The sequence below is a fragment of the Ranitomeya imitator genome, chromosome 3 (assembly GCF_032444005.1).
Source record: "Ranitomeya imitator isolate aRanImi1 chromosome 3, aRanImi1.pri, whole genome shotgun sequence".
Taxonomy (NCBI): Eukaryota; Metazoa; Chordata; class Amphibia; order Anura; family Dendrobatidae; genus Ranitomeya; species Ranitomeya imitator.
This window is the reverse complement of record NC_091284.1, coordinates 325,324,306-325,343,276: the sequence shown is the minus strand read 5'-3', so window position 1 is coordinate 325,343,276 and position 18,971 is coordinate 325,324,306. Positions and strand designations below refer to the sequence as shown.

The following is an 18,971-nucleotide window of genomic DNA, read 5'->3' as shown; positions in this document are numbered from 1 at the left end:
CAATGCCGCCTGTTTAGTCCTGTTACCAATTTTGAACTGCATTTAGCCTACTTTATTATTTGGGCCTACTAACTGTGTTTCCTCCTCATCCTGCCCATTGCCCAGCCATTGCTAGATGAGTCTGCTGGTACATTGACCCAGACCACTACATTCCCCTTGCACTTTACACAGCCTGAATCTGACCCTGCTGAAAGCCAGTTTCCCCTTCCCGCATACTATACCACCTTACACGGGGACAAAGAGGAAGGTGCAGATGAAAGTGCAGGTTCCTTCATCAGGTGGGGGGGCATACTCATTGGCACCTCATAGTACGCAAAAGTGTCTCTGGCAGTGGGAGGCGCCACCTGCTGTCAAACACACCGCCGTACTATGAGGGGCCCTGTGCCAGTGCCAACGAGTGGGCCCCCCCCTGCTTGCTCAGGATCACAGCACTTGCAAAGTTGAAATACTTACCTCTCCCTGCTCCACCATGACACCGTGACATGTTCCGCGTTTCCTGGGCCCACGAAAATCTTGAGCCAGCCCTACCCCCCCACAACTTTAGCCAAATGACCCCCAGTTTTCAATGCCTAAATATTATTGTAAAGTAAATTAAGATTGACAAGTTTAAGTAATAAGAATTGATGTTTTTGGCATTAAAATAGGCACTGTAGGTGTTTTCCTGTCCTCCACTCACTGCCGACTTTGATTCTCCATTGACTTGCATTGGGTTTCGTGTTTGAGTCGGCCCCTGACTTTTCGCAATAATCGGCTGATTTCACGAAACCCGACTCAATCCGAAAAAAGTAAAAGTCGCTCAACTCTAGTAACCATTGTTACCTTAAAAAGGGGGACTCCAAAGCACTGTTCTCATTAACAAAAGTTGTTCCAGCAGCTAGACCCTGAGCAAGGAGCAACTTATCATCTATGCATAGGATAGGTAATAAGTTGTTATAGTGACTCAAACCCTTTAGGTCAGAGGTGCACATCAATTTTTGGTCCAAGGGCTACATTTTCATGCTGAACCAACCCAATGGGCTGCAAACAAATTTACAGGGGTATTTACAAGAATATATTAGCAGAACTAAGTTTTAAGTATTTCTGCTCCAAAAAATCAATGTGAACACACCCAAACTTAATTTGAGTTTTTGGAGCAGAAACTCGATTAAATCCTAATAATAAAACTACATTTTTAGGATTGTTCAGTTTTAACATGATGCACGTTATGGATTACTACATGATCATAACTGCCTTAAGTACATGAATACATCACCAAGCTTAGTACAGTTATCAATTGAAGTTTCAGGTCAGACCTATATAAAGTTGCATCACATAAACCTGTAACTCCCAGTATTGTCCTTAATAATGGTAAGCAGATTTTTTGTTGGAATTTGTTTACAGTCATCAAACTGTGGACCATAGAGGAACCACAGTACTGATGGACGGATCTCAAATAAACATGTTACCTTATAGGATACATCTTCTCTGATTGTTCCCATCCCTTTTGTCTCCATGTAGTACAGATGCCATGATGAGATTTCATGCCCAGAGTTCGTGTTGTGAATTCTGCGGCAGAGCTCCCTCCTGTGGTCACAAGTGGTACTTCGGCTGATTCTCTCTGTGAGCTTCCATTGGTGGAGGAAAGTGGTACTGCGGCTTCTGAGTTTCCTTCCTCAGGTGATGTGGTGAAGTCGTTAGGTGCTGCTCTATTTAACTCCACCTAGTGCTTTGATCCTGGCCTCCAGTCAATGTTCTAGTATTGGACCTGTTTCCTCCTGTATCGTTCCTGTGGCCTGCTGCTCTGCATAGCTAAGTTCTGCTTTGCTATTTTGTTTGCTGTTTTTTTCTGTCCAGCTTGTCTATTTGTTTTTCCCTGCTTGCTGGAAGCTCTGAGACGCAGAGGGTGTACCTCCGTGCCGTTAGTTCGGTACGGAGGGTCTTTTTGCCCCCTTTGCGTGGTTTTTGTAGGGTTTTGTGTTGACCGCAAAGTTACCTTTCCTATCCTCGCTCTGTTCAGAAAGTCGGGCCTCACTTTGCTTAATCTATTTCATCTCTACGTTTGTCTTTTCATCTTAACTCACAGTCATTATATGTGGGGGCTGCCTTTTCCTTTGGGGTATTTCTCTGAGGCAAGGTAGGCTTATTTTCTATCTTCAGGCTAGCTAGTTTCTCAGGCTGTGCCGAGTTGCATAGGGAGCGTTAGGCGCAATCCACGGCTGCCTCTAGTGTGGTTGGAGAGGATTAGGGATTGCGGTCAGCAGAGTTCCCACGTCTCAGAGCTCGTTCTATGTTTTTGGGTTATTGTCAGGTCACTGTATGTGCTCTGACCTCTATGTCCATTGTGGTACTGAATTACCTTATCATAACAAGTTCGTATCTGCAAACTTCCCTCTTCTCCGTCTTCAGCAGCATTATCCCGACATGGCGCCCTTAAAAATAAAAGTATCATACTGCCCCATAAATAAAAATATTTCCCATGCTGCACCTCTGAATAAATAATTGCCCCTTAGGCCATGTTCACACAGTGCGGTTTTTACTGCGGAACTGCCGCGATTTTGCCGCTGCGGGTCCGCAGCTGTTTTCCATGGAGGGTACAGTACAATGTACCCTATGGAAAACAGGAACCACTATGCACATGATGTGGAAATGCACTAAAAAATGCCGCGCTGAATAGCTGTGGTAAAAAAGAAGGACCATGTCACTTCTTTGTGCGGAACTGCAGCGGTTCTGCACCCAATGACCTCCATTGTGAGGTCAAACCCGCAGTAAAACCCGCAGATCAAAAATATATCTGCGGGTTTTCTGCGGTTTGTGGTGCAGAACCGCTGCAGCAGGAAGTGCGTGGGCGGTGTGTGGCTGTCCCCCCGTGCTCCAATCCCACCCCCCCATGCTCCGATGCCACCCCCCGTGCTCCGACGCCCCCCCGTGCCCTCATCTCCCCCCTTTATACTTACCGGGCCTCCCAGTGTCCGTCCGTCCGTCTTCTCCCTGGGCGCCGCCATCTTCCAAAATGGCGGGCGCATGCGCAGTGCGCCCGCCGAATCTGCTGGCCGGCAGATTCGTTCCAAAGTGCATTTTGGTCACTGAGATATAATCTATCTCAGTGATCAAAATAAAAAAAATAGTAAATGACCCCCCCCTTTGTCACCCCCATAGGTAGGAACAATAAAAAAATAAAGAATTTTTTCCCCCCCCCCACTACAGTTAGGGTTAGGGGTAGGGGTAGGGGTAGGGTTAGGGTTAGGGGTAGGGTTAGGGGTAGGGTTAGGGTTAGGGGTAGGGTTAGGGGTAGGGTTAGGGGTAGGGTTAGGGTTAGGGGTAGGGTTAGGGGTAGGGTTAAGGTATTTTCAGCCATTTTAACCCTAAAAAAACTTCCTAGAAAACACACAGACTCTGCAGAGAAAACTGCATAAGAAAACGCACTAAAAACCGCATCAAAAAATGCATCAAAAAACGCACCAAAAAAGCACCAAAAAACGCACCTGCGTTTTCTGCCAAGAGCTGCGGTTTTTAGTGCAGAAAAAACAGCAGGGAAATCAGGAACGTGTGAACATGGCCTTACTGTGCTTCCTGCCCAAAATATCCCTGACACACTGCCTCGCTCCATGATATCCTCCTCACATTGCTCCTCTCTGTAATATTCCCCCCCACACAACTCCTCTCCATAATTTCCCCACCACACAGCTCCTTTTCATCATATTCTCCCCAAAGAGCTCCTCACTGTAATTTCACCCCATACAGCCCCTCTTCTTAATATTCACCCCACACACAGCTCCTCTCCATAATTTCCCTCTCCCACATACAGCTCCTTTCCATAATTAACACCCCCCACATACACAGCGCCTCTCGATAATATTACCCCTCCACACCCTTACCCTGTTCATACTGTGCGTCTTTCACAATCCTCTGTCCCAATGCCACATAACATAGCCTCAAAGTAACAGCAACCCCTCCTCCTACTAGCATATTTCATCTTCAGCTCCTCCTGAAGCGCTTACTTTTTCTGGCGCATCCTTGCCTCATCTGCGCTGTGGCGCCTGCAAGAGCAGCAGTGTCTTGAGGTCACAGCATGGTGTGATTACCTCATCACGTTGTTGCATGCTTGGGGGTGGTTGTGGGGTGAGGAGCACTGATCTGCTCCAGTCCCGGCAGGGCAGTGGTTAACTGTATTCACATCTGAAAGAAGCGAGTACAGTTGAATATAGGGAGGTTAGAGCCGAAGTCTCCCAGTTCTCTGTGTGCTGTACAACATCCTCCGGATGTGGCCCGCCAGTCGCATGTTGTGCAGTCATGCTTTTAGGTCATTATGGACTGGCACACTGCAGTTTGAGTATTATATATGAATGAATGGATGAAAGCATAGAAAAGGAACTAATCAAGATAATTAATTGGATAGATGGACAAATAAATAGACTGATAGTTGGTGATATATGGTGTGTGGTTGGGAAAAAGGAGTAAATGTTTTGACAGATGGCAATAGCTAGAACATTTAGAGAAGCTGAGATACTTATCATTAGGTAATATGTTTAATTAACGGTCCACGGTAAAAAAAGTCTAATTTTAAGGCGTGACCCAAGACAGACAAACCCCACAGTGAGTTGTTATAGGATCTTTCTCTAAAGCCATTATTTCAAAGCCTAATTATATTGGAAAAGTCCCTGAAGAATAATACAAAGCTTTAGACAAGTAATGGTTGCACTGATCTAATCACAGGGTGGCATTTATAGGGCAGGCTCTTCTGACTACACTACAATTAAGACATCTAAAGCAGAAAACTTCATATAGCCAAGCTGTAACGACCGTTTCAATTCCCTTAGGCAACACAGCAAAGGTTAACAATTGGGTGAAAAAGAGTGACAACAGTGCTGCAATATAGAAATATAAATTTATCATGTAATTGCTCTGTGTGTGAAAGAGAAGTCATATTTTCCCATTCATTTACAGGCTACATCTGCAGATAAAAAAAATAAACCTCAAAGCATATCTTATAGGGGTAGTCCAAAATACAATAAAATTTTCATGGTAAATCCCTATTTATTTAATACCATAATCAATACAAATTTCTAATATACTTGAATACAAATTTACTATCCTTCCCAAGTTATTCTATCTGCTTTTCTTTTTTCTTTTTACTACCTCCTATTTGACGCTTCGTTTGAGAATCCCAGTGCATACTGGGATACATAAACAAGGCGACATCAGGGGGCAGAGGCTGTAATCACTGGCGCAGCTCCTGCCCCTTCCCTGAAACGAATTGTAATCAGTGATGCTCGTTTCAGGGGCTTGGCTAGTCTCGTCGGCTGAAAAGGTGGTAGCAGAAGTAATGAGCCTGCACTAAAGCACAATGTTAGGGTGTCTTGTAAGACTACCCAAATTGTCTCTTCAGAGAGGAAGAAGATTAGAATTCTAGTGCCACCTATAGGAAATAGGAATCCTGAAAGTCAATATCTGCTCTATAACGAGTCTTGTCACATGACTTAGCATAAAAGCCAAAACCAAAATCAAAATTTGCAGACTCTGTTTCAGGGTACTAACCCTCATCAGTGCTAAGTATGAGATCTGGTTTGGCTGGGGAAGAGGAGTCTGATCACAATCCAAGGGGTAAGACTACCCAGCATGCAGAGACCAGTGAAGCCCCCGCAAGTGACATCACTTGCGGTAGCAGTGCTGGTCTCTGCAAGCCGAGTATTTATAAAAACATATGGCTCGTATCCCTGCGGGGGGTGTAATATTTGTCAATTTATGATAGCACAAGACAGCTACTCAATTCCATCTTTATCTTTTCAGATCCGTCCAAGGGAATTTTTTCACTTGTAAATCACGAAATGTGGTATATGCGATTTTTTTTTTGTGGCTGCCCGAAAATTTACGTGGGACAAACAACTCAGGAAATAAGGAGGAGGATGCAGCAGCATTTATCTAATATTTCAACAGCATATAAAGACCGGGAAAAGAATAAAACATTATCGTCAGTAGCTTCTCATTTTCTGGATGGACAGTGGACGGATATCTGGTTTTAGGCTATGTGCACACGTTGCGGATTCTCTGCGGATCCGCTATGTTTTTTGCAGTGCAGAAATGCTGCAGATCCGCAATTGATTTACAGTACAATATAAATCAATGAGAAAAAAAAAATGCTGTGCACACTTTGCGGAAAATCCGCTGCGGAAACGCTGCGGTTTAAGAGAAGTAGCATGTCACTTCTTTTTTGTGAATCTGCAGCGTTTTTGTACCCATTCCATTATAGAAATCCGCAGGGGTAAAAACCGCAGCAAATCCGCAAGAAAAACGCAGCAAAAACGCACAAAAAACGCTGCGGAAACGCACAAAAAAGCTGTTGAAACGCACAAAAAACGCGACAAATCCGCAAGTGTACCTTGGAACACCTTATTGGTGCTCCATTAATGGTTTGTTACATGGGTCAAGCACCCTTTCATGAACCTTGGTCATTGTCAAGTCTGATAATGAATAGACAGGATGTAGATTAACGAACAAAACAGCAAAAAATAGAAGGTTGTTCCGTGAGCAGGAAGGTCACATCTTGACAAGGCCTGTGTCTAGGATCACCACATGAATTTCTGGATTTATTGTCTGTTTATTCTGGTAATTTACCATTTATTGGTCATCGGGTTTTTGCCTTACACCTACATGGGATAGTGTGGTTTTTCTTTTAGTTTTTTGTTTGTTGTTTTTCGCATCTCTTATGTTTACCCTTCTGGTATCTTTTTAGGCGGTACCAATATTCTTGGCCGCTTCTACTCTTATCTAATACTGTGGGCCGAGGAGACTCTTTATCAGGGGTATGTGCAATATCCTTATAGATAAGCTTGCATTGTAGTTCCAGCGCGTGCGCAATTGCATCCATTGAGTAAGCCTGCATTGCAGGTTTGGCGCCTGCACATTGGTACCTCATGTCCGTGGATCTTTGCCTTGCATGATTGTAAGATTGTCTTTATTTTGCAATCATTTATTTGTATTATGAGCACTAACTCTTGCTGTGGACTCCACCTTGGGTGAATCTTATGTGCGGACATTTTCTTTTTACTCAACGCATGTGCAATAGTGCAGACCCGGCGCGTGCACACTTCGCTGACTGTGCAAGCCTTTACTGCAGGCATGGCGCCTGCGCACTGATGCTCTCGGACTGTGTCGCTACTCTCCTACCTCATTTCCGGTTAATCCAGTGTCTCGCACAGCTGCTTTGCATCCTATAGTCTCGGTACATATATTTAACCTCAGCAGCGCTTCAGACCTGACACTCCTGCCCCTGACGAAGCCACCATGTGTGGCGACACCCATTGGGCTCTATAGCCCCATGGACTCTATCTGCATCTCAGATTAATTGCTCTAACTTGGTGCATCTTACCGCATCTGCACTTTAAATTACGGCACCCTCTCCACTGTCTTGAAATCCTGTTCTCCTCCATCATCATCATTGTTGGTCGTGTGTTATGAACAGGTAATTCAGAAACACAATGAACCTTGAAGTTCAGAGCACACAAAGTGACCTGACAATTACCAAAAACATAGGACGAGCTTTGAGACGTGGGAACTCTGCTGACCGCAATCCCTAATCCTATCCAACCACACTAGAGGTAGCCGTGGAGCGCTCCTGACCAGTCCTATGCGCCTCGAGCACAGCCTGAGAAACTAGCTAGCCCTAAGAAAGAAAAATAAGCCTAGCTTGCCTCAGAGAAATACCCCAAAGGAAAAGGCAGCCCTTCACATATAATGACTGTGAGTTGAGATGAAAATACAAACGCAGAGATGAAATAGATTTAGCAAAGTGAGGCCCAACTTACTGAACAGACCGAAGATAGGAAAGATTGCTTTGCGGTCAACACAAAACCCTACAAACAACCACGCAGAGGGGGCAAAAAGACCCTCCGCACCGACTAACGGTACGGAGGTGCTCCCTCTGCGTCCCAGAGCTTCCAGCAAGCAAGAAAAACCAATATAGCAAGCTGGACAGAAAAAATAGCAAACAAAAATAACACAAGCAAAACTTAGCTTATGCAGGATAGACAGGCCACAGGAACGATCCAGGAGAAAGCAAGACCAATACTAGAACATTGACTGGAGGCCAGGATCAAAGCACTAGGTGGAGTTAAATAGAGCAGCACCTAACGACTTAACCTCGTCACCTGAGGAAGGAAACTCAGAAGCCGCAGTACCACTCTCATCCACCAAAGGAAGCTCATAGACAGAACCAGCCGAAGTACCACTCACGACCACAGGAGGGAGCTTGGCCACAGAATTCACAACAGTCGTGCTCAATAGGTAGTGTCTACTAAGTTCTTTGTAAGTATAGGCTGTAATTTCTAACTTCACCTGATATATGGGTATATGGCTATATTTTGGCATCACGGCATTTATGATTTGACATTGGAGTGATCACAATTTTGGAGGTTTTTTAAAATGCATTTCTATCCACCTTTTTGCATCTAAGCATTTATTATGATGCAGCAGCCCGGAAGTTTATATATCGGATAATGCTATTTAAGTATTATATAATTGATAAGAACGGGTTTATCTCATTATTCTGAGTGGTGTATAACTTTTCATACAAGGTGCCAAACCATCTAATTGCTTCATCAGATCATTTGTTGCTTTACTTCTCTGTTACTATGATGTTGTGATATTTAAATAATTTTGTGGTCTCATGGGGCTATTTCCATCTATTGGGGATGATTTTTGGCTTTTAATTGTTTTTAATGTTTTTTGGTCTTTAAGCAAAGTTGAATAAAGTATACAATTGTTTACATTTTTGGTGATCTCCGTTATATCATGTTCTTTGTCTTCTTTTGTTTAATTCCGAGTATTCATCTTACAACACACACTAACAGTTAGGGAAAGATAGGGAATTTTTAAATTCAAGCAGATTAGAAAATAGGATAGATTATAACATCAAACAGATGGGGATTTAGGATGAAAATTAAGTTGTATTTCGGGCCACCCTTCATTACCCAGCCTATTTTCACCTTAATGACCTGGCCATTTTTTACAATTCTGACTAGTGTCCCTTTATGTCGTAATAACTCAGGAACTCAGGAACGCTTCAACAGATCGTAGCGATTCTGAGATTGTTTTTCCATGACATATTGGGCTTCATGTTAGTGGTAAATTTAGGTCAATAATTTTTGCGTTTATATGGGAAAAAATCGGAAATTTGGTGAAAATTGTGAAAATTTCGCAATTTTCAAATTTTGAATTTTTATTCTGTCAAAGCAGAGAGGTATGTGACACAAAAAAGTTAATAAATAACATTTCCCACATATTAAAATTTGACTAGCGATTTTTCATTTTTACAGCAAAATTTACAAAATCATTTTTTTTAGGGTCCACCTCACATTTGAAGTTAGTTTGAGGGGTCTATATGGCTGAAAATATCCAAAAGTGACACCATTCTAAAAACTGCCACCCTTCAAGGTGCTGAAAACCACATTCAAGAAGTTTATTAACACTTCAGGTGTTTCACAGCAGCAGAAGCAACATGGAAAATAAAAATGAACATTTAACTTTTTAGTCACAAAAATGATATTTTAGCAACAATTTTTTATTTTCCCAAGGGTGAAAGGAGAAACTGGACCCCGAAAATTGTTGTCCAATTTGTCCTGAATACGATGGAACACCATATATTGGGTAAACCACTGTTTGGGCGCACGGCAGGGCTTGGAAGGGAAGGAGCACCATTTGACTTCTTGAATGAAAAGTTAGCTCCAATCGTTAGCGGACACCATGTCGCTTTTGAGGAGCCCCTGTGTGCCTAAACATTGGAGCTCCCCCACAAGTGACACCGTTTTGGTAACTAGACCCCCCCCCCCCCCGAGGAACTTATCTAGATGCATAGTGAGCACTTTGAACCCCCAGGTGCTTCACAAATTGATCCGTAAAAATGAAAAAGTACTTTTTTTCACAAACATTTTTTTTTAGCCTCAATTTTTCCATTTTCACATGGGCAACAGGATAAAATAGATCCTAAAATTTGTTGGGCAATTTCTCCTGAGTACACCGATACCTCATATATGGCGGTAAACCATTGTTTGGGCGCACGGCAGGGCTGGGAAGGGAAGGAGCGCCATTTGACTTTTTGAATGGAAAATTAGCTCTAATCGTTAGCGGACACCATGTCGCATTTGGAGAGCCCCTGTGTGCCTAAACATTGGAACTCCCCCACAAATGACCCCATTTTGGAAACGAGACCTCCCAAGGAATTAATTTAGATTTGTGGTTGGCACTTTTAACCCAAAGTGCTTCACAGAAGTTTATAACGAAGAGCCGTGAAAATAAGAAACATCATTTTTCTTTCCTCAAAAATTATATTTTGGCCCGCAATTTTTTTATTTTCACAAATGTAACAGGAGAAATTGGACCCAAAAGTTTGTTCTGAGTATGCTGATACCCCATATGTGGGGGAAAACCACTATTTGGGCACAAGTCGGGGCTCGGAAGGGAAGTAGTGACATCCTGGAATGCAGACTTTGATGGAATGGTCTGCGGGCATCCTGTTACATTTGCAGAGCCCCCAATGTGCCTAAACAGTAGAAGGACCCCACAAGTGACCCCATTTTGGAAACTAGACCCCCCAAGGAACTTTTGTAGATGTGTGGTGAGCACTTTGAACCCACAAGTGCTTCACAGAAGTTTATAACGCAGAGCCGTGAAAATAAAAAATCTTTTTTTTTTCCTCAAAAATGATTTTTAAGTCCACAATTTTTTATTTTCCCAAGGGTAACAGGAGAAATTAGACCCCCAAAGTTGCTGTGCAATTTTTCCTGAGTACGATTATGCCCCATATGTTTGGATAAACCACTGTTTGGGCGCACGTCGGGGCTCGGAAGGGAGGGAGCACCATTTGACTTTTTGAACGCAAGATTGGCTGGAATCAACGGTGGTGCCATGTCGGGTTTGGAGACCACCTGATGTGCCTAAACAGTGGAAGCCCCTCAATTATAACTTCAACAGTAATCCCAGCACACCCCTAACCCTAATCCCAACCCTAACCATAACCCTAATCACAACCCTAACCCCAACACACCCCTAACCCTAATCCCAACCCTAGCCATAACCCTAACCACAACAATAACCCCAACACACCCCTAACCCTAATTCCAACCCTAAACATAACCCTAACCACAAGCCTAACCCTAACCCAACACACCCCTAACCTTAATCTTAACCCTATTTCCAACCCTAACCCTAACTCCAACCCTAACCCTAATTCTAACCCCAAATCTAATACCAACCCTAACTCTAATTCCAACCCTAACCCTAAGGCTATGTGCCCACGTTGCGGATTCGTGTGTGGATTATTCCGCACCGTTTTTGAAAAATCCGGAGGTAAAAAGCAGGATTTTTACTGCGGATTTCCTGCGTTTTTTTGTGCAAATTTTACCTGCGATTTTACACATGCAGATTCCTATTAAGGAGCAGGTGTAAAACGCAGGTGTAAAGAATTGACATGCTGCGGAAAATACAATGCAGCGTTTCTGTGCGGTATTTTTTGCACCATGGGCACAGCAGATTTGGTTTTCAATAGGTTTGTATGGTACTGTAAACCGGATGGAAAACTGCTGCGAATCTGCAGTGGCCAATCCACTGTGGATCTGCAGCCAAATCCGCACCGTGTGCACGTAGCCTAATTCTAACTCTAATTCCAAGCCTAACCCTAATTCCAACCCTAACCCTAATTCTAACCCTAACCCTAATTCAAACCCTAACCCTAGTGGAAAAATAAAAATATTTTCTTTATTCCATTTTTTTCCCTACCTATGGGGTTGATAAAGGGGGGGTTATTTACTATTTTTTTTAGGGTCTATTTTTGATAGGGTCTATTACAGTGATCAAAATGTACCTCGAATGAATGAATGAATCTGCCGGCCGGCAGATTTTGCGGGCGCACTGCGCATGTGCCCACCATTTAAGATGGCGGCACACATCGGAGAAGACAGATGGACACCAGGACTCGGGAGGTACGGGAGGAGTATCGGAGCACTGGGGGAGCGGAGGACAGGATGGAGGGGAGAGGAGGGCAGCGGAGGACAGGACGGAGGGCAGGAAAGACTGATGGTGGCGGCAGATAACCACCGTCAGTCGGTGGTGGGGGCAAATCGCAGTCTCTAGCCGTGGCCGATGATATTGCAGCATCAGCCATGGCTGGATGGATTGTAATATTTTATCACGTTTCATTGGTGAAATATTACGATTGCTCTGATTGACTGTTCCACTTTCAACAGCCAATCAGAGCAATCGTAGCCACGGGGGGGGGGGGAAGGGGCAAAGCCACCCCACAGGGCTCAAGTACAAGTCCCACTGTTCCTGCAGGTCAGGTGAAATTTCAGTTAACCCTTTCACCTGACCTGCAGGAACGTGATCATTCTGTGGCACAGCATATGCGTCACAGGTCGGATTGGCACCAACTTTCATGATGTATACGCTGTGTCAGGTCGGGAATGGGTTAATTAAATAAAGGCTATGACAGATTTATTAGGCAAAGTACCGATAGATAAACTTCATATACATATGAAAGCTATATTGCATGATATTTATATTTAAATGGAACCTGTCAGCAGGATTGTGCACAGTAACCTACAGACAGTGTCAGGTCGGCGCCGTTATACTGGTTGATGAAATCCATCTAAGGCTATGTGTACACGTTCAGGAATTTTTGCGTTGTTTTCATGTTTTTTCGCTATAAAACCATGTAAAAAAAAAAGAATACATTAAGCATCCTATTATTAGAATGCATTCCGCATTTTTTGTGCACATGCTGCGTTTTTTTCCGCGGTGGAATCGCATTCCAGGAAAAATGGCAGTATGTTCATTCCTTGTGCGGAATCGCGGGGATTCCGCACACCTAGGAATGCATTGATCCGCTTACTTCCCGCATGGGGCTATGCCCACCATGTGGGAAGTAAGCGGATCATGTGCAGTTGGTACCCAGGGTGGAGGAGAGGAGACTCTCCTCTAGGCCCTGGGAACCATATAATTGTTAAAAAAAAGAATTAAAATAAAAAGTCATGATATCCTCACCTTCCGGCGTCCCCGGCAGTCTTCCCGCTCCTCGCGATGCTCCGGTCCCAGTAATGCCTTGCGGCAATCACCTGTGATGACGTAGGTCTCGTAAGACCGCTACGTCATCTGGGGTCATGCCGCAAAGGAGTATTGGGACCGGAGCATCACGAGGAGCGGGAAGGCTGCCGAGGACGCCAGAAGGTGAGGATATCATGATTTTTTATTTTTTTTATTATTTTTAACATTAGATCTTTTTACTATTGATGATGCCTATGCAGCATCAATAGTAAAAAGTTGGTCACACTTGTCAAACACTATGTTTGACAAGTGTGACCAACCTGTCAATCAGTTTTCCAAGCGATGCTACAGATCGCTTGGAAAACACTAGCATTCTGCAAGCTAATTACGCTTGTAAAACGCTAGTATTTAGCGGGAAAACGCATGCCAATTCCGCATGCATTTTTCCCAGGCCAAGGAGTTCCAGAATTGCCGCAGAAATTTCTGCGTCAATTCTGGACGTGTGCACATACCCTTATGGTTGTTCTTTAATCTTTTATTTTCAGTTTTGTGTTAATGATATTATACATATATTCATTATGTAGACTAGGGGGCAGGTCAATGAGGGATCAGACCTGTCAGCAGTCTGCATTATGAATGCCTAATCAGTAAACTGCATGAAGGCCGCCCCGGCCACAGAACACCCCGGAGCACAAGCATATCATTAACTCAAAACTGAAAATAAAGATTCAACAACAACAACAACAACAACAACAACAACAACAACAACAACAAGGATTTCATCAACCAAGGTGTCATTGTAATCAGTATAAAAATGCTGACCTGACAATGTCAGTAGGTTACTGTGCACAATCCTGCTGACAGGTTCCCTTTAAAGGGCACATGCATTTTTTTAAATCATATAATGCTCCTAGATTGAGAAAGCAAATAAAATCATCCTACTATTTTCTGTATACAGCTCCTATACAGACTTATGTCTGCACAACTACATATTACAATCCATGTGTGTTTTCTGACAGATTGTTAGACACAAGGGAAGTTAGGTCGGCCCTTTAGTTCAAAGTCAGACGAGAGTACAAAAAAATCGTCCCAATTTCATCAAGAAAACATGGATAATTTTCATCCACATTGTCATCTTTGTGTCCGTATTTTACATCCACGTTTTACATCTGTTTTTGTAACTTTTTGGACATGTACATGATTAAATACAGTTTTCCAGTTTCACAAAATCAACGTATCCCTAAAAATGTTGTGTATGGTATCTGATATTTTGTTTTTTTTGCATGCTGCTATTTTTTACACACACTCGGTCCATGTGAAAAACTAATCTGAACAGCCCTAATTTACATTAGTCATTGAGTGTTTGATTTTTACACAGACAGCATGTCCGGAAACCAAACACTCATCTGAATGAGCCCTTATGGTACCGTCACACAGTGCAATTTTGATCGCTACGACGGCACGATTTGTGACGTTCGAGCGATATAGGTACGATATCGCAGCGTGTGACACGCTCCTGCGATCAGGGACCCCGCTGTGAATCGTACGTCGTAGCACATCGTTTGAAACTTTCTTTCGTCGTCCAGTGTCCCGCTGTGGCGGCATGATCGCATGGTGTGACAAAGGTGTGCACGATATTGTATACGATGTAAAGGGCGGAGGAGCTGGCTACGTAGGAGCGCTGAATTCTCCACCTCCCGTGTGCTGATTGGGCGGTACAATACTGTGCGCTCATTCGACAAAGGACTATTGTTCCCAGCGGATAAAACCGGAGCTCTCGAGCGCGCTATTCATTTCTCTCTGTAGCACGTGCTGTGAACAGAACTCCTAAATTCGCTGGATTCCCTGGACTTTTAACTACTAGACTTTTACCGCAAAAGGTATGTATAACGCTACAGCGTAGCATATGTTGCGCTTCAACGGGGATAAACGCTGGAGTGTGGTTGATTGTTCCTTTGAGTAGGGTAGGCCTGAGAACCTCAGGTACACAGCTGTTGCGTGGCCCAATTAATTAATCCTTTTACAGATCGAGATGGTTGACTGCCCCATTTAATACCAGTAGTAACATATATAGTTATTAGATCAATGGTCAGAACATTGTTTTGTAAGCACGTGTATTTATTGTACGTTTGTTTTCTTTTTAGGAACTATGCTCACTTCCGATGAGAGTTCTGTTGTTGCTGCTGCCCTGGTGTTTGAGGCAGCACGTCTCCAAGAGGAGAGACGTCCTAAACGAAAACGTCGCATGTGGACCCGGAGCTGGCTGCAGAAAAGATCCACATTGTCACACATGGGTCTCATAAGAGAGTTACGTGACAATAACCCTCAAGATTTCCGAAACTACCTTCGGATGTCCGAGGAATCCTTCAAAATAATACTGTCTGCTGTTACGCCACTCATACAAAGGTGTGATACGCCGATGCGTGCAGCCGTGCCCGTGGAGGAAAGGTTGGCGGTGACACTGCGCTTCCTGGCAACAGGAAGGTCTCTTCAGGATTTGCAGTTTTCCGCAGCTGTTTCCAGACCTTTCCTGAGCGTTGTGATTCCGGAGACATGCGAGGCCATTGTGCAGAGCTTAAGGCATTATATGGAGGTACTACTATATTTTTTTGGCTGCTGTGTTATGTCGATATATTATACTAGCTATTGAACCCGTTCTACGCCCTGATGGCGAGCATTTCTATAGGTATATGTTCTACATCCTATCATGTGCTGCTCCCATCCTGCGCCCCCATTCTGACATGTGCTGCTGTGATCCTGCGCCTCCATTCTGACATGTGCTGCTACCATTTTGCGGCTCCATTCTGATATGTGCTGCTCCAACCCTGCGCCACCCTTTTTTATTTGCTGCTCCCAACGTAATTTTATTGATTATATTATTTAGATATATTGTTTAGCACCCCCTCTGAGTCACCGAAGCCATCTGAAAAAATGGCTGCCTGCATACTCTGGGTTGTTGACTTTGTTATACTAATCCATACTGCGCCTCAATCACTGTAGGATGTCCACATGAGAGTGTATGTGCATAATATATTTGACCTAATTTGTACATGTTTCCTTCTCATCTTGCAGTTTCCCAAGACGGCGGATGACTGGAAGAGGATTGCTTCCGATTTTGATGAGCTGTGGCAGTTTCCAAACTGCGGTGGTGCATTAGATGGAAAGCATGTGCGCATCACGCAACCAGCCAACTCTGGATCCTTTTTTTTCAACTACAAAGGATATTTCAGTGTGATCCTCATGGCCCTTGTCAATGCAAACTATGAGTTTGTCGATGTGGATGTTGGCATGAATGGTCGAGTCTCCGACGGTGGTGTTTTTGAACACACTTCATTTGGGGAAAGCTTGAGGAACAATGAACTGCTGTTGCCACTAAATGAAGACACAAAAGCAAACCTAAATTTTGTCTTCATCGCTGATGAAGCTTTCCCTCTTCATCCACATTTGCTGAAGCCATTTGCACAGAGAACACTCACACCGGAGCGCAGAATCTTTAATTACCGGTTGTCGAGGGCCCGTCGTGTGGTTGAAAATGCCTTTGGGATTATGGCAAATCGGTTTAGAGTGTTCCACACAGCTATCAACTTGAAGCTGCCGTCTATAGACTTTGTGGTTTTGGCATGCTGTGTGCTCCATAATTTCCTGAGACGTCATGATACGAGCTCCTATTCTCCTCCTTCGTTTATTGATGCAGTGGACGCAAGAACCGGAGATATTGTGCCCGGGGAATGGCGTACACAACCTGATAATTTTACAGCTCTTCAAGCTCTTGGATCTGGCAGACAGGCAGACGATGCAAGGGACTGTCGCGAAAAATACTGTCAGTACTTTAATGGTTCTGGAGCTGTACCCTGGCAGGATCGCGCCGTATAAAAAAAATTTTTTTTTTGCTTTGCTGTCATATAAACCTCTCTAAATAACTTTAAATGTGATGCCTATAAAATGGTGCTGTTAACCCTTATAGCTTGGTAAACATTAAAGAAATAATGCGAAGATTTTTGGTTTTTTTTGGAACACTTTCTTGGTTTTAAATTATTTTACAACAAAATATAACATAACCCCCCCCCCCCAAAAAAAAAAATTATCTCCGGCCCAAGAGGTGTCGCAGCGTCACGCCCTGCTGCTCCACTTGACTCTGGAGGAGCGCTGCTGTCTGCTGCAGGAGCGCTGCTGTCCGCTCCAGTCGCAATTGTCTCGCCAGGAGCTCTCTTACGGTGGGCGGTTCTGTGGATAGAAGAGGTTGGAGAACCAACGTTGATTCCACTGAAAATACATCTCGACCTCTGGGGCAGGACCAAATTTTCTGTGTTGTAAATTTCTATTTGGTCTGGCACCACAGGGCGATGTAAATTTTATTAAATTTTACAGTTTTAGTTGTCTATGGTGACATCCAGCAGAAAACCACTCGCATTATCTTGATACTTACGGAGAAGGGACGCCGGTTCCTCATTGCCAGAACCAGAGCTGCTAATGTCCCATCCCAGCGATCTGGCCTCTGCTGCAGCAGCTATAAGGAAATAATAACAGATCTGGTTAACTATGGAACACGCCGTTGGGAAGCGCTCGCTGTTTTGGTCACTTACGTATGTTAGCTTCTGGGGAGAATGCCGCCGACCCGGGGGAGGAAGAGGAGTGTCGAAAGGGAGGTGTTGAGGGTGGTGTAGGGGTGCGAGGCCGTCTGCTGTCTGGTGGTGGCGTGGTAGGCCGCTGGGTCATTACTGCGTCTGTAATGTATTCAAATATTTCCGCTACCCTCTTATGTCCCGTATGCAGTTGAAAAACTGTAATCTATGATTGTTAACTTACGTGACGTCACGGACTGTGGGCTCCCGCTGGTGGTGGATGCTGTGGTGCTGCTGGCAATGGCAGGTACCTGTTGCCGCCGCTGTCTCTCTACACAGAAAGTTAACAAACGCAATCTTTAAAAACACATGTAGAGTGCTGCAGATCAAAGCTAACAATATACTGAAACATAAAATTTATATCACACTTCACAGGGGTGCGAGGGCGCATGGTCGCAACAGATGGTGGAGGCGTGGTAGGCCGCTGGGTCATTACTGCATCTGTAATGTCTTCAAATATTTCAGCTACCCTGTTATGTCCCGTGTGATGTTAAAAAAAAATGCAATAAATGATTGTGAACTTACGTGATGTCCCGGACTGTGGGCTCCCACTGGTGCCTGAAGATGGGGTACTGGTGGCAATGGTGGGTCTGACTTGCCGCCGCTGTCTCTCTACACCTAAAGTAAAGAATCACAATGTTTACACACAAATGTTGAGTGCTGCAGATCAAAGCTAACAATATACTGAAACATAAAATAGAGATCACACTTTACAGGGGTGCGATACTCAGACATGTATGTGGGCTCTGGTGTTCAATGGTCTTCCTGTCTTTGGAAAACGTATTATTTCATCAGTAGGCCAACCTCCTCCGTTAATATTTATGGGAAATTGAGAAAGTAAAAATTATGGACATCTTAATAATTTCAAGATGGTGGTTGAGATTAGGGAACCCGACAAGTTTTCTCACGGACAACGCATATTCTGCTTGGAAAATAACTAAATTTTAACAAAACGGGGCATGTGTTTTAATGCATTTGAGGTCACGTTGGCAACCATGAGCGCAAGCCTCCCTCCCAAACCCCCCCCCCCTCCTGACAGCATGCATCTCCCAATTCCCCCATACTAGTACTTGCCTCGCCTTGCCTCCGCACGCAACTCAGCAAACATTTGTGGCGTTTTATAGCGGAGGTCAGCCCATTTTTTACGCAGCTGAAGCTGACTGCGGCAGACACCAAACCTCCTCTCCATCATTCTTGTTATGTGGCCAAGCACTTCTCGCTTGTGGATGTGTGGGTGGGCAGGGCGGCTCTCCAGACCTTCGTAATCCATGGCATCCATCTGACTAATAAAAAAAAGGATTTCTGGCTGCCCCAGAGGAGCAGAACGCATTCTCGCCG

At 44.1% G+C, this 18,971-nt stretch overlaps 1 protein-coding gene across 1 annotated transcript; it reads left to right on the top strand.

The window, feature by feature from the left end:
• Window positions 1–15,396: 15,396 nt before the first annotated feature.
• On the top strand, window positions 15,397–17,049 carry LOC138672071 (uncharacterized). The gene is made up of 2 exons (XM_069760136.1): window positions 15,397–15,604; window positions 16,084–17,049. Exons 1-2 carry the CDS (start codon window positions 15,431–15,433, stop codon window positions 16,882–16,884), a joined length of 975 nt encoding a protein of 324 aa, XP_069616237.1. The 5' UTR covers window positions 15,397–15,430; the 3' UTR covers window positions 16,885–17,049.
• Window positions 17,050–18,971: the final 1,922 nt, after the last annotated feature.